Here is a 24,245-nt window from a genome sequence, read left to right on the forward strand (position 1 = left end):
CCAAGTCCTGCTCTTTTGAATGTTAATAGTGTAATTACTTTGACCTTTTTGGGAACAAGATCAACTCATGTATCTTTGATTTATTACTGTATATAATGCATCTATTTGCAATTAAATCACCTTTGCCTATTTTTTTATTTTGGTTAATTTTATTCAAACTTAGTCTTACTTCCACATTTGTTTGTTACTCTACAGTTGACACTCCAGATCCCTATGTGGAGCTGTTTATCCCATCAGCTCCTGATTGTAGAAAGAGGACAAGGCATATCAATAATGATATTAATCCTGTGTGGAATGAGTCATTTGAGTTTATTTTGGACCCAAACCAGGAAAATGTTCTGGAGGTAAGTTGTGCACTGAGATGCAACTGGACATGGAAGATAAGCAACATCTGGGGGGTTAAAATAACATTTTGCACTTATGCAGCATCTATCATCTGAGGATTTCAGTATGTTTGTTTAATGTTAAAGGATGGATTGTTCCTTTGGCCATGAGGCTGAGCAAGAGAAGTTATATAAGCTGCACCATCCCAGAGGTAGCTCTAGAACATTGTGACTCTAAGGCATGCATCTAAGTCACTATTTCTTCCCTGCCTGTTCCAGAGGTTTAGTAATGTGCTGTTCTTCACAATAGCAGCAAATTATTACTTATTTCTACTGCCCCTTACCTGACTCAGCTACTTGGCCAGAAAATAGGGTAGGGTGGAGCTAAATTTCTCCCCATTCTTCACTCTTCCCTGACCACAAAGTCTTCTGACCCACTTGTAGAGGTGTTCCCAACTGGAGTTATTTTTAGTCATTCTGGGGGTATAGGCTAAAGCCTAAATGGGATCCTTTGTGGGCTGCTAACCAGTTGAGACTAAACCATTTGAGTTCCAATAGTCCTCCAGTGTCTTCCCATGTAGTTCCCTATTGGATCAGGAGAGAGTCCTTATAGCAACTCAGTTTACTGTAGCTTAGAGAATCATGGGATATGCTCTGAAAATTCCTAGTGACACATGGATGACTGCAACATTTTGAAGACAAAGTAACTGGTTTGCTGGACTTGAGTACCAGTCACTTAAACTACATGATTTTGCTAGCTGTGCACAACTTATATTAGGAAATTCAAGGGATTTAAAACCCTAGCTTGTGATTCCCTGTTTTACAAACAAAGGGGAGAGTATCTTGCTGAAGTTAGGAATTGGCAAGAAAAATGGGAATGTGTAATTTTATTTCATTAGGTCATAAATAGGCAATAGTTAGAATACTTCCTAGTGCTCCTCTTAAAGCTGGCCCACTGGGGCTAGGAGGGAGAGAACAAGTCAAAGGATTTGTAGCTCAGTGAATCGGTGTTTCCCTGGATAAAAGGCTCAGGGTCCTTCTCCCAAGGAGAAAAAGTTTCCCATTGCTTTCCAGCTATTTATCTAATGAATGTTAAGTACAAGGTGCAGTGTCTTAGTTTCAAGAGGAGAGCAACATAGAATTCAAAGCTACATGTAAGTGCTAAAAATGAAACTTACATGGTTGGTTAAATGCCCCATAGACACGTAAAGTAAAATAGGATTCTGCCTTCTGAATCAAGTCTTCACTACTTCCCTGACTCCGAGATCCTTTGGAAAAGGATCTTGGAGTCATCATTGACTCCAAGATGAACATGGGCCGGCAGTGTGGGGATGCAGTCAGGAAGGCCAACCGTACCTTGTCATGCATCCACAGATGCATCTCAGGCAGGTCCAAGGAGGTGATCTTCCCCGTCTATGCGGCACTGGTCAGGCTGCAGCTGGAGTACTGCGTCCAGTTCTGGGCGCCGCACTTCAAGAGAGATGTGGACAGCATCAAGAGGGTCCAGAGGAGGGCCACTCGCATGATCAGGGGGCAGCAGGGCAGGCCCTATGAGGAGAGGCTACGGGACCTGAACCTGTTCAGCCTCCACAAGAGAAGGCTGAGGGGGGATCTAGTGACCTGTTACAAATTAGTCAGAGGGGACCAGCAGGCATTGGGGGAGTCCCTGTTCCCCCGAGAACTGCCAGGAGTGACCAGGAATAACTGTCACAAGCTGGCAGAGGGTAGATTTAGGCTAGATATCAGGAGGCGCTACTTCACTGTCAGGGTGGCTAGGATCTGGAACCAACTTCCAAGAGAAGTGGTGCAGGCTCCTACCCTGGGGGTCTTTAAGAGGATACTAGATGAACACCTTGCTGGGGTCATTTGACCCCAGTACACTTTCCTGCTGTGGCAGGGGGTCGGACTAGATGATCTACTCAGGTCTCTTCCAACCCTAGAAACTATGAAACTATGACACTATCTTGAGTGTGTGTGTGTCTCGCTGTCAGCTTTCCTTATGCATGGCCCTTCTGAAGTTAGAATCTTCCTAAGAAAATTCTAATTTAGGCTTTAGAAACAAGCAGAAACTATGGTTGGATTCTCTAGTAAAGCCTTCAGTAGGTCCTGCAGTCTTGGAAAAATCGGCGGTGTAGAAAACTGGGGAGCAGGGTAGAAAGTTTACTTTCTAATATTGACATCATTGAAAGAATCCTCAAGTGCAGGAATCCTGGTTTTCTCTGATTTAAAAAAATCCCCAATTTTCAGATTTAAAAAAATAATCCCAAATCCACGTTTTTCCATGAGTAGAATGAAACACCACTATACACAAACACATACACACTATATATATATTAGTGAAATTTCATTTTAATTGTGAAAAAATGTGGTTACTTTTGGGGTTACTTTTTATCATCTGAAAATTGGGGATTTTTTTTAAATCAGAGAAAACTAGGTTCTCTGCTGATGTGTCAAACTCTGTTGGTTATACTCTCGGACAACTTCTTTGGCTTCAAAATGGGGCCACAATTATGTAGTGAGTATAGAATTTAGGTCTACCAGAGTTAAAAATAATAACTGTTGAAGAAATGAGCATTAATGACTAATGACTTATCCAAACTCAGGACAAAACCATGTCTCGTCAAGACAAGACCATGTCTCTTTCTGTCATATATCTTTAAATACCGTGACATCAAAGAACAAATGCAAAGATAGACATGCATTTTGTACTATACTGTGGTCTTGGTCATTTTCTATTGTGATAAAGCCTGAGTTACCTGCTTCTCATTATGACTTGGTCTTCAGTCATCTCCTGCTATGCTAAGAACTGAGACAGTTTTTAAACACCTCTTGTACATTTTATGAGCGGTTTCTCAGCTTTTAGTAGGGGTTTATATAGTCATCAGAAAGTATAATATTTTATAAGCTGATACATAATCAATTTCTAGTATAATACAGCTATATCCAGTTGCCAAAATTACATCACTATCCTTTTTCACAGCTACCTGGATATATTTTAAATTGGAATTTGGTTGTGCTTGCTTACAATAATGAAAGATTTCCATTTGTCCCTGGAAAATATTCTATTCAGTCCCTTGAAAATTGCCTCTCAAGAATAAGTGATATTATGTCATAATGGTAAATTGCATATCATTTTACAGAAAAAAAAAAACTTTTCCTAGCAAAGATTTGATGTAACATTGGCTTTCTACAATACTGTAGTAATAAACTGTTTAGTTTTTTAAGAAGTCTATACTTTGCAGGAGGCCTGTTTGATTCGGAGATTCAAATCAGATTCGGCCGCTAAATCAGATTCAGCTGACTCGATTCAGGACAGTGATTTGAATCACCAAATCGAATCACTGTCCCCCAAATATAAATCCGAAGAAAATAATAGCCACTTTGCGCAGGCCTAATAATTGCCTGTGTCTAGGCTATGACTATGGGTTACACGGCTTAGTCGCATTCTTTTCTTTAACCTTGCCTTTTTTGTTTCAAACACTCTTTTTAAGTTATATGAATTTAAAAGGTGATACACAAACCTTTAGTTCATCTTTGATTATTTTTTCTAGATTACTTTAATGGATGCCAACTATGTCATGGATGAGACTCTTGGCACCTCAACATTTCCTATATTCTCTCTTAAAGTGGGAGAGAAGAAAGAAGTTGTGTTTACTTTCAATAAAGTGAGTCACGTTTCCATAACTTTGCCTCTTTTGAAGCAGCATTGAACAAAGTGATGAAGTTTATTGGAGTGGGATTGAGACATTTGGCCAGTTTATGTATTTGTAAACAGAATGCATTAGCTTCCCTTTGGAAAGTATTCTGTATGATTCAGAAATGTCAAGCTATTGCTCTCGAACAAATCTCCACATTTTGTTTAATTCCATGGGACTGCATGGGCATAAGAAATTAGACAAATGTTGGCATGCAACTTGTTACTTTCACTACTGCTATTTATATTTCCTTGAACGTTAAAGGGATTCTTTTATAGATAGCACTGCTAATAAGGCTAAGGACAGATAGCCTACAAAACCAAGGCTGAAATGATTCAATCTTCACAGGTTAGTCTAAGATGCACAGATTGAACCAATAAGCAAGTGAATAGACATTCCTTTTCAATTCCAGAAATGCTGGCACAGGCCTGCAGTGGTACATTCCAGAAGCGGGGGGTGCTAGAGCATGCCTCCCTGCTTGTCTGGAGCAGACAGCTTGGGCCAAGGCTTGCCCACCCACCCTGTGAGGGGGAGTTTGCAGGGGAGGTGCAAAACATTCTGGGATGCTGGGGGCTGTAAGTAAATTTGAATCTGGAGGGGAGCTGGGACCGAAGTTCAATAAACTTGACTTAACCTCAATCAGTTAAGTCTGATACTACATCCATCCAGGTTCACCTTAAAGCAGTTTCAACCATTTTGAAAGCTGTTTATGTGCACTGAACTTCTGTTGTATTACAGATACGAACTGGTTTCTGATCACTTATACTGGTATGTATGTAATTTCAGTCCCTAGCCGAAATGGTGAGCAGAAATATTTGGTTAACACATAATAATGCACCATTGAGTGTTGTAATATTAAGGCAAGTCACAATTTCTCTATTCTGTTTGGGTCTGGGGGAATATAATTTAGTTAATTTAGCAGCACCTTCAGCCTATACTATAAATCCTGAAATGTGGTTGATTTGCAAAACATTTTTATATAAATGCTATTTACAGATACTATTTCAGCTGCTATTTACAGCTGAAATATTTTACAGTTCTGCTTTATGAATGTATATGAGCAGAAATCTTTATCACACATCTTTTTTAAGCTTTATGATGCATGGCATAATCATTTAAGCACATTCTGGAAAAGCAAATAGTTGGTTAAAGCCTATTTATGTAAATCAGTTACACTATGTTCATTAGGGCTGGGGACAGAAATTACACACAAACTGGTATAAGTGATCAGAAACTAGTTCAAATATGTAACATAACAGAAGTTCAGTTCACATAAACCACTTTCAAAATGGCCAAAACAGATTTAGGTTAAATTGGTTTATTGAATTTCTGTCTCAGATCTCCTTCAGGGTCACTTTAAGTCTCAGTCTCCCAGGATCCTGTGATGCTTTGCACCTTACCTGAGCCTCCCCCCATGCTCTCCCCTTGTAGGGTTAACAGGCTAGCCTTGGCCCAAGCTGTCTGCTCTAGCTGAGCAGTGAAGTGTGCTCTAGCACACCCTAGCTTCTGGCCTGGCCCCTTGCAGGCATGTGGCTGCATTTCTGGAATCAAAAGTGAATGTCTATTCACTTGCTTATCAGTTCAATCTATGCAGCTTAGATTAACCTGCAAAGATTGAATTGATTCATCCTTGGGCTTTTTGACTGTCTGTACTTAGGTGTTGGCATGTAATTAAGTTGGTAGCTTGAGGGTTGATGTAATTTTAACACCTTGTTTTTAAGGTATTGCTTAACTTATTACTTTTTGGTCTCTTCCATTTTGACTGGCTCTGCTCCACTGACATCTGATTTTGCAATGACATGAGATAAGAATTCTCATTTAGGTAAAGCAATGAAGAGGGGTAACGGGGTTAATGAGGAAAACGTTTCATATTTTGCATTAATGTTGTAATGTAGTATCTTGTCACATTGCAAATATTTTTTTCTTACCCATCCACTGCTGCTATTGTACAGTAACTCTAGTTACTGTACATTTAGTCCAGGGGCGGGCAATTATTTTGGGCAGAGGACCACTTACTGAGTTTTGGCAAGCCATTGAGGGCCACATGACAGGCAGCCCAGAGCAGATAAATATTAATTTTCTAAATTTTTTAGGGGCCCCATGGGCCAGATAGAATGGCCTGGTGGGCCGCATCTGGCCCTCAGGCTGCATTTTGCCCACCCCTGATTTAGTCAGTACTTCATTAAGCAAGTACTAAATTAAATGCACAGTAATTACTAGGGGCTTGCGAAGTGGGCCCTATTCAATTTGGATTTGGATTTGGCCTGAATCAGGGATAGTAATTCTATTAATTGGTTCAGATCACTGTCCCTGATTCAGTTGGCCAATTCCAAATCTAAAGATTCGATGTTAATTCAGAGAATCAGTAATTCAAACACAGACACAGTTTTAAATATTTTTTCTACATACCTCAAGGTACCAGGTGTGGTTCGTGAATGCTGTGATGCTGGGGCAGATGCAGCATCTCCCAGGTCCCTGCCCCCAGACCAAGGAGACACTAGTCACTGAGCCAGAGGGCCATTAGGGAGGCCCCCAGCATGCTCCCCAGAAGACCTGGAGGTGGACCGGAAGTGCTTTTGGTCCACTTCCAGATCTGCTGCTGAGTGCGCTGGGGAGCCCCCCGTGCTGCTGTGGAGGCCCCAGCACCCATGCACCCCAGCATCGCAGCATTCATGAGCTGCCTGCTACCTAGAATTATGTAGAAAAAACATTTAAAGCTGTGTCTGTGTCCAAATTGCCGAATCTTTCCGAATCTCTCTGAATCAATTCAGAGGGTTCCAATTCAATTCAGAGAGATTAAAGGGTCCTCTGATTAGATTTTGGTTTGGAGATTTGGCCACCGAATCAGGCTGAATCTCCGCTGTATTGAATCAGGGACTGAAGCTTCACACAGCCATAGTAACTACTGTGCATTAATGAACGTGTAGACAGACCCGTTACTGAGTGAAATCTTTTGGAAGCAGTAAGTTTGCTTTTTCCAAAAACTATTCTTTGTAGAGGGACCTCTTTATAAAGCTGACCAACATATATTTTTTAAAGTGGATCTATACGCTTTTATGATAAGTTTATATTCAAAGGCATATATTGTCCTTTCCCTATACATGATGTAACTGAATTTAAATATTTTTTGTTTAGGTCACAGAAATGACTTTGGAAATGTCTCTTGAGGTCTGGTAAGTATATGATTTTAAAAGAATCTGTAGGGAATGACTGTATGATCTGTCAATATTTGTCCTGTTACTTGCAGGGCTTTTTTTCCCCCAAAAAAATCTTCGTTAAGTGAAATGCAAAAAATCCAGGTATTACAGTTCAAATATCAAACACTGAAAACTCAAGAGGATCCAAAACTGAAGTTTACACCCGCAAAGTAACACAGTTATTGACTTAACAGGAACCGCTGATATAAGCAATATCATGCACATACATTCCTATGAATTATTTGTATTTGCAGGTTCAATGCTATAGTAGTAAGTTCCTTGATCCTTTTCAAAAGTTCTGCCCCTTGTTAAACTTTCTAAGCTCACCAGGCTTCTAGCCACAGCAGGTATCTGTATGTTTTTACCCTTTTTTTTCTGGAAATTTGCACTCTGTTAGTCAACACGTACACCCATTAATGGGAGTATTTGCTATACCTATTTCAAATAATGGCCCTGCTGAAGTCCAGGGCATAGCTGAAGTCCAGGGCATAATTTGTACTGAACCACTGGAACCAGGATTTAACCCCACCTGAAAACACATGCATAAGTTTTCATAGGGTTAGGGACAATATAAGAAGCTAGTAGTGCTCTATTATGCATTCTCTAGCAGTCATATTCATAATTATTTTATATTCATCACAGACCCATAAATATTATAAAGGTAGAAATTAGTCTTCAGTTATATTTGTGTGTCTTGGTTAATAGGTCTGCCATTTTTTGAAAGATTCTCTCAGGATAAGAATGGGTAGTTTTGTTTGTTTGTTTTTTAAAGCTGGAAACTTTGTTATAATTGAAAAATGTCTTGGATGAAATTCTATCCCAGTCTAATCTTCGTAGGCTTTTATATCACCCTCATTGTTGCAGTACAGATGGCTTCTGGTTGTCCTTTTTCTAGGTCTTGAATGTACACAGAAAGAGAGATAATTACAATAGGCCATTAAGTAGGGGTGCCTATACATGTGCAGGACTACTGCTTTGATGCAGTGTAATACAGGTGTAATTACAGTGCGTCAGAGCAGACTCAATTAATCAAGTCTGTTGGAGCATGGTAATTACTGTGTTCCGGCAGACTCCAGTATCATATGTATCAGTGTCCCTGTTTAAGCTTTAGTTAAAGCACCCCCGCCACCATTTTTCAGTGCGGGGATGCTGATACATGTGACGCTCCAGTTTTTTTAATTAGAGCAGTTCTCAGAGCTGCTCTAATTAAAGTGCTCCCTACCTCCACACCTCCTGGAGGACATGTATAAATGCCCTAAGTGACTAACATCTGTCACCTCTGTTTTTTGTCTGTCTCCTGTTCTGTTTCTACGCAAGGAACAAAATGCACCTTAAGGGATAGTGAGGCATGAAGACTTTCAGTCCAAAAGTTATGAGCTCCTGAAAAACGTAGTTTTAAGAAGATTTTCATTAAGGTAGTAATTAGGAATAGTGGCTATAGGCATTTTAGTAAATATAACTAGGGGCTGTGGAAAGCACCCTCCAGGGTTTAGTTCAGCTTGCTGTTTATATCTATATAGACCTGTGTGTGGTCTACTAGACCACATGTAAAACTTTTGCATGCTTCAATATTTAAACACAATGGAGCATGAGTTGTGTTTGATTAATTTACACTTATAATGCAAAATCAAGATAAGCCTCAGAGGCATGTCTTGTTGCAACATATAGCATACTGCAATGTATTTAAATGAAATGAGTAAAATGGCCAGTATCTGCTCACAGTTATACTCTTTCAACTCTTTCGAGGCCATTCCAGTTAACCAGTCAGAGTTCTGTGTTTTAATTATAAACTCCTGTTTATAATTTTCATTTAACTTGTACAATTATTATTGCATGCATTTTTGTGGTTCATTGCTTCTAGGTTTATTCTGCTCATTGTGGTACATGATAACTTGACTTAGTGTCTCTTGATGTATATTTCCACTTTACATAAGTAGTCACATATTTACAGATACATATTTTTCTTCATAAGAGCCCCTTGATTAGGTGCTTCGTATTTACACTGTCAGAATACCTCAGAGCTCAAAATGGCGGAGTTTCAATGAAAGAGATCGCAGCAAAGACCCTGAACCACCAAAAAATACATTTAATTTAATTTAATTTAATTTAATTTAATTTAATTTAATTTAATTTTAAGCATTGGATACTGTGAATGGTACCCACAGGGTTAGTGTTAGACAAATGCTTAACTGCCTAGCTGGACTGGGATTTTTATAATAAGTTATCCCTATTTATAAAGCGATCACGTTAGGAGTATTGGGGGTGACACCCCCAGAGTTGTATACAACAGGGGTCAGCAACCTTTTACATATCCCAGTAGTCCCATTCCCCTTGTCTGTCTCACACTCCCTCCTCCTCCCCCACCCTCAACGTCCTTCAGAGATGGTACTGCTGTGGGGAAGTATCAGTACAGCCAGTAGACCAGGGGTTAGAACTGCTTACCTTCTCTTTACTGTATGCGATGGAGAATGGGAGCCTAGTGTACAGAATAGCTAAGAAAACTCCAGCCCAAAACTTAGGTCCTGCTGGAGATTCATGCATACATCGGGTTCTGACCCTGCAAGTCCATGGGATCTGAATGTTAACAATTATAACAGTCTGTTCAGTGTGATTCACTTGCTGATATGTCAGCTTGTATACAGCTGCACATTTCCTGATTGGCCCTATTTAAGCCCACCTTTGGCAACTGACTGCAGGCTGGTCAACAGTGATGTCTGATTGCTCCAAGCTTGTGTCTTAACCCTCTGTCCTTGGATAAGCTTTCTCCTTCTTGCCTTGGTTCTGAGCATTGGGCTGGACTGCTCACATCCCTGTCCCCTACTACACCAAGATGCCTTTGTTAATTTTGTCTCAGTGACTTTCTAGCTTTGGAATTAAAGCCTGTCTGTTTTGTAAACAGCTCTTCAACTGACCTCCGGTTCAGCATGGCTTTATGTGATGAGGAGAAGAAGTTTCGACACCAACGGAAGGAGAAAATCATGCAAAATATAAGAAATCTTCTAGGAGCAGAAAAAAGCAAGGATTTGACCATCTCCCGTGATGTAGGTTTGGAATGTTTCTGTTAAATAGCTAGAAATTAAGTGGCAGGACCATCATTGTCCATGGGAAGCCTACCACTCGCTTTCTGAAGAAATGAAAGACAGACTAGGATGGAAGGGTACTAGGGAAAGTCTACTATATGGAAAAATAAACTTTCATTTTTTTAGTCTCAGCATGTGCATCTTGTGGGAGGGAAGCTGACTTTTCTATTCGCAGTATGTGGAACTTAGAGTTCTAGGCTCTGATCTGGAAATATGTTATATGCAGACATATCCATGTGCCTGAACTGAGCCCCATTGAAGACAGCAGGGCCCTGCACTGGCTTTGGGGTCCACCTGAATGTGACAACTACTGGAATCAGAACCTTGGCTTTTAATCCTTATTGACACTTCACTTAGCTGTTTCCTATTTTAATTCCTCAGAAATTATACCAAAATAAAAAAAAAAAGAGTGTGTGGGGGGGATATTCTTATCTTTTTTTGTGCTGAAGCTGGATGGCCTGTGGACCTATTTTAAGCAGTTAATGGATTATTTTACCTCTGTATTTGTAAGTGGTTTTCCCCTGTCATAAAAAGTGTTCATTTTATAGTACATGGTATTTGAAACACTGTTTCTGCTTCTGTTCAGACCTACTTTTTCCTTTCACCTGGTGCATCCTTAGGACATCATGCTGCAAAGTACTGGGCAAATCTAGCAGTGTGTTTCCAGCATATAGCATTGTTGATGGCATCCCCCTCATAGAAGTTAGGGGTGAGCATCCACAGCTGTCGCTGCCTCAAGCAGCATTTCTGAAACCAAGCTTTTGGGGCTAGATTTATAAAAGGTACTTAAGTGCTTTGTTCAATTTATAAAGTATAGTTATTGCCTATTTAAAATTGGTGCGGATTAAGCAATTTAGGGTTTGTAAACTCCACTAGACACCTATGGGTACATGCAGACATCTGAGGCAGCTGATCTATGATCATGTGGCGTACTTTAAACTGCATGATTGTAGATTGGAAGTGACATGTATAGATGCTTGCTGATGCTGAGAGCTGTGCCAGGAACCCTGTGTAAATTAGTTGGCAGAGGGCCAGGCTGGTGAGTCTGTTGTGGGACTGTCCTTCCTGGGGTAGAAGGGTCAGGGAGCTAAAAATAGCCTAGTAAGGTAAGTGGGTAGGAAGAGCGCAGCTCCAGAGCTGAGCTAAGCAGCTAGGCTTTCCCAGCCCTAGGGTTGTGCTCTGAACATGTCCAGATGTTTGATAGTTTAGGCTAACTCTTTCCTAATTTAAGATAGTTCACCTACTCAAGTGAACTACTTTAAATCAGGGCCTGCCATGTTTGCCCCCTGTACGTCTGCGCAGATGGGCATTTAAATCAACTTAATTCGGGCTAGGTCGATCTAAATGTAATGCCTGCATGTACCTTATATGTGTATCTTTAAGTACTTATTTATCTTTGCAAATCATGTCTCAGGTATCTAAAGGCCATATTTTATTAACAAAATTAAAATCTATGTAATTTTTTGATCTTTCAACCTTTGCTATTTGATAATGCCCAAATGAAGTGTGGTGAGTTCTAATGAAGTATTTAATTAATATTCACATTTGTATTGCTTCATTTTGTGAGCTATATTTTTTTGTTTCATCATTATTTGGATGACACAGGGTGCAGCTACATGTGCTATTAAGGTGATGCAATAAGCTCTTGAGCAGTTCACACTGGAGTCAATTGCTCCAAGATACAGAATTTACACGTGTGCCCAGGACTGCAGTAATTAGAACTGGGGTGGAGCAGCCTTGGGCTGGCAGGGGATATGGGGGCTGAGCCCTGGGCTCATCAGGTGGCAGAAGGGCGGGCAGGAGCCAAGGGTTTGGCCCCCAGCTGACTAGGTTGACCAGACGCAATATGCCTCTGATGATCACTGTCCACATGAGCGTTTGATGGCAGTTAATTGCTGTCCCCGACAGTGCTATCTTCTGGTAGAGTAACTTAATTTACTGTATCCTAGTACTAGTGCACGTGTGGACAGTGATGCTTTACTGAGGAGCTAATTAGTCAAAATGTGCAGTAAAGTGCACATGTAGATGCACATGTAGATGCACCCACAGTGTTTTGCAGAGACTGTTTAAAGTTGAAGTTCAGTAACGGCGTAGAGGATTTGCTTTCCAGGGTAGCTTTTTATACTGCTGGGGACAGCCCAGGTACTGGTCCCAGGCTCTAGCTCCCCCTGGCTGCAGATCTGGGAGGAGTCAGGCACGGTTATTTTGCCCCAAGTGGCACAACAAAGTGCATGTCTGAGCATGTGCACTGAGGCAAAAAGCCCCAGCTCAAATTTGCACTGCTTCTATTTGAGCTGCTGCAAGTGCACGTGGTTGCATGTGTGGATGCACCTATAGACTCATCAAGTTCATATGGAAGTTATATAATGGGATCCTGCCCTCTTTGCATATTGCAAGTGTGTGGTATTAAGTTAACAGCCTTGGTAACAAAATTATCAGCACCTTTCAGTTGCCAGTGGTTATGAGAGAAGACAGTTTAGATTCAAATTCACATTTTATTTCTCTCATAACCTTCCATCTTCAATTTATTGCTGCAGATTATTTACATCAGGAGGTGGATTTGTAATCTGTTGATGTGAACACGGTGCTAGTAGTAAAGTAATGTAGCTTGTACTGCCAGTTCTACAGTGGACTTGTGATATGAGGCATATCACTTACTCATAGTTTATCTAGGTATCTTCTGTAAAAGCTAGCATGTTTGCCTTGTAGGCATGGTGTGCCCTTAATTAATGTTTGTGAAAGAATTTAACATCGTCCGATAGAAGATAACTCTTTCATTATTTATTTATTTTATATTAAGGCATGCTTTGACAGATGTGAGGACGGATTTCTGGAACATGTCCAAACCTAAGTACAGTTTCCTGACCTTGTTTTTTTAAAACATCATCAATTAAAGCAAGCATACACTTCATTTCTAAAATTAGCTTGGTAAAGTGTTTAGTTTTTGCTTATCAAAATAGCTGCCCATAGAACCTATGTTTAGAGTTGGACAAAACCATCTTCTGCACCACCCAGTCCCATCACAGGATTTAAGTAGTTTTTCTCCCACGTCACTCGAAAATGTGGTCTAGATGATCTTTTTCAATGCTGATAAGGTTATGTTTGCCTAAAACATTGCAAATCCTTCTCTAGTTCATATGCAGTTAAGAGATGAATGAAACAATCTGGAAATCTAGGATTTCCATGGAAATAAAGAGGAGTTTACCTTACCTATATCTATTACCTTCCTTCTATTTCCCAATGCTCAGGGAATGGAGAAAAAAGTTTGGCAATTTGTCTTTTTTTATATCTATAGTGCTAGTATAAAGTTACATTTGAGGCATACATTATGTTGTTTGCATGCTCTGAAACTTGTTCAGTCATAGATGTCTTTTTCTGCCAATGCCCATTCTTTAATATGCAGACTACCCAATTATTCTTCACAATGGACAAGTTAAATGTGGGGCGAAGATGCATATCAATTTGCTTATAGTCTCCTTCCTTCTATGTTGTTGCTGTCTTTGAAGATTTGTGTTGCTTATCACTTTGCTTATGCAGCAGTGTTTTACCCTTCTCTGCTGTTAGTATTGTCTTTTAATTATACCATGCAATCAGCTAAGAACAGGAGAGAAGAGAATTCTTGTAAATAAGTCAAATCCACATCTCCACAAGGGAAGAAACGTCACTGTCTAGGGTTACTCTGAACTCTTTTTTCTATCATACACAGAGGTATTAGCCATTCAGATAAATTACTTTAGATGTCATGGTGACTGTAGAAATCACACATTCTATGAGTCCCACTGTGGATCAGGATTAAATACCACAAAAATGTACATGGTTGAGATTCAGGTGACCCTTCAGACACTCTTTGAGCTCCTTTCTGGAGTATACTACATTCTGAAGGAGTCTCCATTTTTTCCTCCTGCTCCTGCCTTTTTACTAATTGAAAGACTTGTTAAACAATGATGATTTGAAAGTATTCTTACACACTTCTCTTCCAGGCTTGCACCTGAAACTGTCTTCTGCTCATCCTGTTGGGATTTGCCTTAATAGATTAATTAACTAATGTTTGTAAAGAGCTCTCAGCATTTTAAGTGCTTTATAAATGCTGAACATGCTTGCTAATATGAGTTGACTCTTCAAAGCATCCACTCCATCACTGGGGTGTTGGCTAAACAAAATAGGCATGTCTTAATCCCTCACCTACATTTTGTCATTCTTTGGCAGGTATTTATCTGTGGAGTTGCGTGACAAAGAATAATGATGCAGATAAATACCTGTGGTTAGAATTACTAATTCCCACTGATACATCTGAAATGTGCTATATAAATATTAATCTTGTGACTGAATAAAAATGCATTTGGATAATCTGTATAATGTCAAATCTTAGAGTTATTCAGTTAGTGTACAGACATTTCCACATTGCTATATGTTTTTGATCTATTAATGCAGGGGTGGTCAGCCTGCAGCTCTGGAGCCACGTGCGGCTCTTCAGAAGTTAATATTTCTCCTTGAATCTTTGCACACAGTGACCAGCATTCAAATGGAAGCTGGTTCCCATGTGCTTGTGAAAAGATTCAAGGAGATGCATATTACCTTCTGAAGAGCTGCATGTGGCTTCAGAGCCACAGGTTGGCCACCCCTATATTAAGGTTTTTCATTGTTTTAAGAACAAGATCTGCAGAATAACAGGAGAATTCTGTACTCCTGAGATCCCTCCTTTCATAAACAAACCCTCCCAATGGCATCTTACGATTTCAGCTCTTACAGGATGGCACTGGGATTGATACAAATCAAATATCTTGCAAGAGGACATTTGGTGGCAAATTGATTAGATCGAACATTGGCGTCATCCACAATTGCATTGTTTCCCCTTTATAAACAAAAAAGGGAGTAAACTCTTTTATTTGGAGTTCTTCTTTTATTGCTAGTGAACAGCGCCAAAACATGCTCGACTTCCTATGATTAGGAACTAGATTGAGCCCTCTGCATATAAAACACTACCCAAAATAAGTTCTGTGTTTATTTTTTCCCATCAACCAGCTAGGCCCTTGCTAGGTATTAGTTCAATCACAGCATGGCTTTTCTCTCCTGATGAAAACAGTATGTTGTGTGTATATCTAAATATGCATACGGCAGGCTGACAGGAGGAGGAAAGAGTGGTGTGACAGTTTATTCTGCTACTGCTGCTGCTGATCCGTTGGGAGAGTTTTTTCTGGTCAGCAGCACCACTGAAGGAATTAGGTGCTTCCACTAAAGAGTCATTCCCCAGGACCTCAGGCAGGCAATGGAGGTGGTTTGTGGGGGCAATCTCTAACCCTGTCCTGCACTGACCCAGGTGCATATAGCCAGTCTAAACTTATACAATTAACCAGTTAATTGTGTAATATATGTAATGTGTGGTGGGGAGAATAGTATTTACTCTTTTACTAGAACCTGTTTAAATTTCAGATTTTGTTGGTGGGGAGGGGTGTTTAAAATATGAAAGCTGAGATCAAGGTTAAGTAGTTTAGGAAGACTCCAAAACACAATAGAGGGATAGCCGATATGACAACAAAGCTTCTGTAGCTGCACTGACAGAATTGCAGCGTTTTCAGTCTGCTCCATTTTTATTAGTATAGGTGTCTGTGGGCATGTCTACACGTAGCCCTGACTATGCACTTGGTATTGCGCAGTCATTTAGTACTTAGCAAGTACTAAATGACTGCACAGTACCTGCCGATATTGTGCAGTCCTGGTGGTGCACAGGGCGTTTCTGATCCTACTACGCAGTTGCTACTGCACAGTAGTAGCAGTGTCACGGTCAGTGTCTGCCAGTGCTATGCTGCTGTACTGATGAGCTACACTGCTGTAGCTCATTGCTATGGCAATGTAGCATCTCATGTAGACATACCCTGTAAGGAGTTGTTGGGTGGCTGTATGTGTGTGCCTTCTCTCTTCCTTTCCTGATAATAGAATAGTGAGTGTGTCTATTTTTCCTGTAATACATGTGTATAGATTTTTTTAAATGCACATTTCTTAGGCTTTGCAGTTAATAGATCACTTAGTTTAATATCTTTTCCTTTTTTTTTTTATTTCCTGGGCTCTTGTTGGTCAGGACAAGTGCAGGGGGAAAATATGAATACTTCTTTGTTTAGAAATACTTGAAGGACATTTTAATAGTTTGAATAGAATTTTTTTTATTTTAATGTTCACAGACTAGTCACTAATAAGACTTTCTGTTCTGTGCTTGTACAGCACTTAGAACAATAAAGTCCTAGTCAATATGGACAGCTCCCAGGTATTTCAGCCTCTGTAGTAATAGTAGTAGTAATAGTAGTAGTAGTAGTAGTATGAGGTTGCTGATGATAGAATACAGCTATTTCTGGTGTGATGAGGTTATCAACTAGATGACGTTCAGGGCTGTAGGTACTAGTGATGGAGAATTTGGGTAGGAAAACTATGTAAAACTTACTTTCCTGAATAGTGCCATGATACCTTTCAATCTATGGAGAATAGATATGCATCTTTTAAGATCTCATTTTAGAATTCCTTATTAGTCTATTTGTTTCTAAAGTGTGCATTTGAATTCAGGTCTGTGTTTTGGCAACAAATGACTGTTGAATCAAATAATTACATGTCTGAAGTCTTTTAGTCACTTCTTGATGAACACAATGTATTTAGTTTTTTAAATACATCCTGTAGCTTTTCCTTATTATGTATTGTTCTTTCCATTTTCCTAGGTACCAGTAATAGCCATACTGGGGTCAGGAGGTGGATTTCGTGCCATGGTGGGGTTTTCTGGAGTTATGAAAGCACTTTACGAATCAGGAATTTTAGATTGTGCAACATATGTTGCTGGCCTCTCTGGATCTACTTGGTAAGGTTTTTGTTCATTTATTCTCTCCTTTCTCCCTTTGGTAAGCTGAAGATGTTTTAATTCATTCTTACAGTTGCAGGTATTTCTATATGGCCCAGATCAGTGCTGAACTGAAATGCCTAAACACAGACTTTGTCCATGTGAGCTCCAGAACTGAAAGCAGTATAGCTGCTTTTAGCCAGATGCTGAAAGGGAGGGTGTTTTAGTCTGAGAGCACCTGACATGAATGCTGGTTCAGGAGGTAGTGAGCACAGAACTACTAGTGCAGAGCACCTCCCACCTTGGGAGATGGATTGAGGATTTATGAATTTCATAAGTTAAAGCAAATGACATGGACTTTGTGCTGAAGATCACCCTAAGGAAGAAATCTTCCAGTCAAGTGCAGAAGAATGGCAATGGAGCTAATTCTTGGCTGCTGGTGTATTGGGATTTCTGGTAAGGTGTAGCCAGTTTTTGTCAGCAGGAGCTGGCCCAAAATCAATGCTGTTCCCATATTATCCACATCACCAGCCAACACTATGCTCAGAAGAGATGTAATGAATAACTGATTTTTGCTCTAGCAGCTGGACAAAAAAATGATATAAAAATGTAAAAATTATGTAGGTTAGACCTACATAAAATATTTTTTCTTACTAAAATGAAAAAAAAAAGAGTTTGGATTAAAACATCTCACATCCTGGATATGTGCCCTCACCATTGGGGTAGTAGGTAGAATTTAGTAGGGTGGGGGGAGGCGGAGAAGAGGGAGAGCCTCTTGCAATTTTGGAAGATTTGTGATGGTAGCCTTTCATTTACTTAATTTTTATTGAAAAGATGCTAAAACTGAATATATTTAAAAGGCAAAATGCCTTGCTTTGGTATTTCCTAAAAGAGGTGTTTTGTAGTTTTCAAAATGCTTGGTCATTTTTACTTGGCAAAAGCTGGTGAGCAAATTCAACCCAAACTTATGAATGGTTTTAGCTTCCCTGAGACACATTTTTGCTGAAAAAATGGCCTCTGATCTTTATTTCTAATGTTTTCATGTCATCTTGCATAGGGAAAGTAACTGCTAGGCTTGTTGGGAATCTTCAAACAAAACACTTTTCTGTGAGATAATGTCAGTTTGTTAAAATGACATTTTTCCTTGGGAATACACACAATAGTTTCAATCAGGATAGAATTTCTGACCAAAGTTAAAGAGAGACTTCCTCGCCTACCCTGGTAACTAGTGGTTTTTAGAGCCACAGTCCTCTGATATGTGGAAGACTGCTATCAACCAAGCAGAGCTGGAACTTTAAACTTTGGTTTCTCCCTCTCAAGTGAATAAATGAATTATTGGGCTACTGGTTGCTTTGAGGTGGGCATAAGTTCATTTTTATCCTAGTTTTTATTTTGGGAAATCTAGGTTTCTTTCTAATGTGGAATAAGACATTTTTTGACATCTCACAAACCTTCATGAGACATGCATGCCATGTCCTATGCAGTATCCTAGTTGATAACTTGGCACCTCTGTATTTTTGTTTACTTGTGAGATCTTTCTGTCACTAAGGACCTTGACTGGGGACCCAAAACCCTTGAAAACAAACTTGCACAAAAAATCTTAAAACTGCATCTTTAATTCAGAAAACAGAGACCTTTTCTTAGGAGATTTGGGTATGCGTGTTTCAAATTTGTGGCAGAAGAAAAACCTCTTATTCAGTTGGGTTCACACCATTAGGAAGTTGCAATAGAGTAAAAGTATATCCAGTACATTAATAGCAATCTAAATCCATCCTCTTTGGAACCACCCTTCAAGTAGTTAAAGGCTGCTATCAAATCTTTCTTAGTTCAGACTAAATAAGACCAATTCCCTCATCCTCTCCTCAGAAGTCACGTGCTCCAGGCCCCTAAGTATTTTTGTTGCCTTCTGCTGGACTCTCTCTAACTTGGCCACATCCTTTCTATAGTGGGGGCCCCAAAACTGGAAGCAGTACTCCAAATGTGACCTCACCAGTACAGAATAGAAGGGAATTATTACTTCCCTGGATCTGCTGGCAACATTCCTGCTAATGCAGCCCAGTTTGCTATTAGCCTTCTTGGCAACAAGGGCACACTGTAGACTCATATGTTTGACTCTAAGTTGATAAAATATAAGGAGATAAAATTCATATCAAAATACAAAACTTCTTTGAACCAGTGAGGTTGGAGAATAACCTTTAAAAAGCTGTGTTTAAACAAATATTCACCTTGTGCTGACTGGATGATAACACCTGTCCAGCATTCAAAATATTGAAAATATATACATTTTATTTTTTATACTCAGCTAGTATTGCCGCCTCTTTTCTTTTTGCATGCATTATTCTTTGGATATAGGGTTGTGCATTTTTTCTGAAGGGTGTGGAATACTATGAGTTCATCTCCTTAAGGGAAAGGGCATGTTTCTGCCTGTTTTTGTGAGGTGCAGTCTATAAGACTGTTTAATTTAGTCATCTTCAGTGAACCATGCAATGAACTTCTGCATCATGATTTCTCTTCCTACACATAGTATCTTGCTCATGCATTTATTCCACCCACATTTTGATATACCCATTAAATAATATTTTAAACTTGTATAGGCTCTGAAGCACTTTCCAGGCACTATTTAGTGAATCCTTGCATTATGCCTAGGATAATGAAATGTCAGATTTTATTATTATCTGGTTAGATAAATAGAAGCACAGTGAGGATAAGTTACTTATGAAAAAATATTGGCCGTCAAAACAATAATACAACGTTAAAAAGGGAGAAGGAACTTGTGTTGGCAAATCCATGATAACTCTTCTGTACATCTGCTCTATCTTATGGTAAATAGAAGCTAAGCCCAGGGCAGTTTACCCCAAATGAAACAACTGTTAACTGTACTACAGTTTAGCTTTCTAGAGCTCTATTTGGGATAGATATACTTTTAACCCTGTTACATCTGTTGAGACCCAAATGAAATGCCTATGTTGCAGTCAGGAGGTGTGATTGCAACAAAGGAAGCTAGCTTTAATTTAAATAGCTTTGGTAATAAAAGTGGTGAATAAGTGGTGGTTTGGGCTTTCACATGGGTTAACAACCCAGGGTTGACAAGTTTAATATTAAATTGTGTTGCTTTGCTTTCATTTTGTTACCAGAGTTAGCTGCTATTGAAAAAAAAAAGTGGCTTGGGTATACCTGCCCATTCTGCAGTCACATGTACAGTAAAGATATACCCTAAGATTTCAGAGCTACTCAGTGATGGAACCTTTTAACCCAGTATCCCAAATACCAAAAACTGGGTGAAACCAGTGCATAATGTCCTTCCGGTCATTAACTGTGAAAAATGTCTAGCTCTTGCTGAATCTATTCATGGTCCAATATCATAACTGGAATATGAGAGAGAATCAATGTTATTGTATCAAGACTATAAGTAAATCATTTCTACTGATTCAGAGAAATAGCAAGTAAGGTCCAATGGATAGACAGATTGAAAGATAAAAGGGTCCAGCAGTCCTGCTAGATCCTAAAGGACAGAGTATTAGAGGGACAACAAGGAAACTATTCTAACAAGGTGGATAAAAAAACCCTCAAAGAGCCTAAGGTTGTTACACAAGTAGGTTCTTAGCTACCTCGACATCAAAAGAGTGGAAATAAGGGCATACATGCAGTGGAAATAAGGGCAAGCCACTAAAGCAGGATACCAAAGAATAACAAGGACTTTCAGGGACTGTATCAGAATGAGATATAGCTAGTAAGGGATTCTAAAAATATATCAGATATAAAAGAAAGACCAAGGAAACCCTGGGGTCTTTTCAATAGCAAGGAGTGAATTATTAACAAAAGATTCAGAAAGCAAGCTGCTGAGTGAGCATTTTGCTTCACTTTTAACAAAACAAGCAAACAAAACAAAGCAAAACCAAAAACCTGAGACAAGATGGTTAAAAAAGATTAATGTTAACAAAGAACGGAACAGGCTGCAAAGTATGATAAGTGAAGAGAGTATTAGAGAGCTTCTGATACATTTCAATAAATTTAAGTTGGCAGGGCCTGACAAAATTCATTCCAGATGTGGAAGGAAGTAGCTGAAGAAATCTTAGAGCCAATGGCAATAATTGCAGAGTTGTAGATGATAGGCAAGTTCTCAGGGAAATGGGTAAGGACAAACATAGTGTCCACATTTTAAAAGGGAAAACGGAGGACCCAGAGAATTATAGATGTTGGTAAATCCAATCCGTGGAAGTTACTCAAGCAGTTTATAAAGTAAGCAATTTATAAGGCCCTGGAGCAGAATGGGTGATCACCAGCAACTAGCATAAATTTATTAAGAGCAGTGATGCCAGACCAGCTTGATCTCCTCCTTTGACAAGGCAACTAGTTGGGTGCATGAAGGGAATACGGTGGACATGTGATTAACCTCACATGTCATTCTCATAATTTAATTGGAGAAATGTAGTGTTCATAACTGGCTGAATAACCACAAGCAAAGACTGAAATAATGGTAGGTTCTATAGGACTGAACAACCACCACGATCCCTCTGGCTGTACAGCAAGCTGCTGAATGCCATTGTAGCAATTTTGAAGATTGCTGGGCAGGAGGATAGGAGGGGAAGGGACTGGCAGGGAGCTGTACATCTGCCCATGGCTTGAAGTGTTCCAAATCTAAAGCGATCCAGATCTGAGTGAAATTTGGAATTCTCCTGTATGTGTGTCCATAGCCATAGTCAAAGGCTTCTTTATGTTGAAAGATTTTTGGCCCAAGTGAGGTTTGGGTTCGTTTGGTTTTTTTTAACAGGTGAGTATCTGTTGTGGCTTGGTAAAGGTCTGTTCCTAAAAGATAAGCTTCAGGACCAGAATGCAGTTAGCACAAGCGATTCCATTCCTATTTCTTTCCTTAATTGTACAGTTTAAATAATTATTTCAAGTTTCCAGTTATAGTCTTGTATACATTTGGAGAACTGACTTCACCATGCTTCATAGAGTTTGAAGTAAAATAATGTATTTAGAGTATGAAAAATGTTAACATTTGTAAATAAATGTAGTGCTCTCTGTGTATGCAAACAGTTCCTTTAAAACAGGGATATACCACAAAGAATATTGTATTTATTATACTCTGTGTGAAAAAAGTACATATATTTTTAAGTTTAACCTTAAGATTTGGTCTTTCTAAAATTTGATCTTTGGGTTTTGATGGAGGTTTGTGCATGCTTATATGTGTATGTTAATAAAACTTTATCTTTCATTGTTTCTTTTTGAATTACCGAGCCTTTAGTCTTCAAACCATCTGGGGGACAGGTGAATAAATGCATGACACAGGAATGTTTCCAAGAATGTTTAAGTGTCTTGAAGGACTAAATCCCATGTTAAAATGTGCCTAAGGTGCATTTAAACATCTTTGACTGTTGTACCACTGTTATAGTCCTATTTTTTTTTTCAAGGGAAAAGGCTAAATGAGGCATAAAGGACAAATCCTGAAGTCTGAATGCCATAAGAGCTTTCCTTGGGTAAAAGCTCCAAAGTTTGGCCAAAAGTGAAAATCATATAGGAAATGATTTCACAATATCCAAATTCACATTACAGTCATCGTATTATCTGTTTGTTAATTTAGTTCATTTGGACCATAGTCCTTCTAACTGAAGACTCCAGGCTTGAGGGCCCAGTCATGTTTATTGAGAGAATTCCTATTGAATTATTTTCATTGCAGGTACATGTCAACTTTATATTCTCACCCTGATTTCCCAGAAAAGGGACCAAAGGAGATTAATCAAGAGTTGATGAACAATGTCAGTCACAATCCACTTAAGCTGCTTACTCCCCAGAAAATCAAACGCTATATTGAAGCATTATGGAACAAGAAAAGTTCTGGGCAGCCAGTCACATTCACTGATATCTTTGGAATGTTGATTGGGGAAACACTTATTCAAAATGTAAGTGCATTTTTATGGTTATTAAAGCTGTGAGTTTGTTGCAAACTAAACTGGAGTTACTGGAACTGATCCTTTTGTAATCTCACTGCCATTTTCTCAAACAAGTTTAGCAGCAGGAATGTTTAAGAAAATACTGTGCAATAAGCTTTGAAAGTGCATCAATCCTGGAGCCTATTATTTGCACTGGAACCGGAGTCGTAAGATTTGTATTGATATCAAAATGATACTATGTGCCCCCCAAAACAAACAAAAAACATTTGATATTGTCTAAAGACTACCTGTAGATGAGGTTGACCATATAGTATTCATGGGATTTATTAATGAATTAATTTAAAATAACAGAAGCATTCAAGCACTCAATCTGTCCATGCACATTCTGGGAACAAATTATTCATTTAGGATACCAGCCAAAATCCATTTATCTATATTTTCATTATATGAACATTTTATCACCATTTTTTCTGAAAGTGGAACAAAGGACACTGTAATGTAGTATTAAGGATAAGCCTTGTTTGATTAAATCAGGTTTAACAGACTTGTTAAAGTGAGTAAATTCTGCTAACAACTTATGTAGAGAAAGATTGCTTAATTGCACTTTTCAGCTCAGTGCATGTAATACATCTTTGCATGTATTCATCTATTAATAGATTATTATGGATGTCTTATACTTTCCGATGGGCATGTGTATAAATTATGCAGGAAATGATCTGTTCCAAGATAAAAGACTGTAGCATATTAACAACAAAACAAACAATTCTGGAGAAGGTGGTATATTGACTATTCCCAAGGGTGAGGGGATGTGCTTACATACTGTGCTGTAAGGTTGACAAGAATTATGTCGTATGCCTATTTACAGAAGTATAAACCAGACCTATAGCTGAATATAGAGGTTTACACAAATGACTGAGAGAGCTGAATATATGGCCCAGGATTCCTGGTGCTCAGCCCTTTGCCTTAAGCAGCAGACAACATTTCTTACTATTGACATATGGTAAATGATATTAATGAAATGGCATGAGACTAAGAAAAAAATGTTTGTAGTATTAAGACTTTGAAAATCTTCCTAGCTCCCTAATGTGTTTTCCAAATGTTAATTCTTGTTTTAAGAATTAAAGAATTGTTTTAAGAATTAAAGATTTTAAGATCTCCACCCTAGAGTTCTAAAGGAACTGGCCGAGGTCATTGCAGGACCCCTGGCACGGCTTTACGAGCACTCATGGTGCTCTGGAG

General features: G+C 39.1%; 1 protein-coding gene across 2 annotated transcripts in view; it reads left to right on the forward strand.

Moving 5' to 3' along the window:
• PLA2G4A (phospholipase A2 group IVA) overlaps positions 1 to 24,245 on the forward strand; it is a 140,168-nt gene that overhangs the window by 62,829 nt on the left and 53,094 nt on the right. For both annotated transcript variants that reach the window (XR_002094706.1, XM_019501734.1), the window contains exons 5-9: positions 3,875 to 3,988; positions 7,154 to 7,191; positions 10,115 to 10,256; positions 16,997 to 17,133; positions 22,793 to 23,015. Coding sequence is in view for 1 of the 2 variants with exons in the window: in XM_019501734.1 (XP_019357279.1) it covers positions 3,875 to 3,988; positions 7,154 to 7,191; positions 10,115 to 10,256; positions 16,997 to 17,133; positions 22,793 to 23,015 (654 nt within the window). In the remaining variant the exon portion in view is untranslated. The remainder of the gene's footprint in view (positions 1 to 3,874; positions 3,989 to 7,153; positions 7,192 to 10,114; positions 10,257 to 16,996; positions 17,134 to 22,792; positions 23,016 to 24,245) is intronic.

The sequence above is a fragment of the Gavialis gangeticus genome, unplaced genomic scaffold, assembly GCF_001723915.1.
Source record: "Gavialis gangeticus isolate Ggan-Ray unplaced genomic scaffold, GavGan_comp1, whole genome shotgun sequence".
Classification (NCBI taxonomy): domain Eukaryota; kingdom Metazoa; phylum Chordata; order Crocodylia; family Gavialidae; genus Gavialis; species Gavialis gangeticus.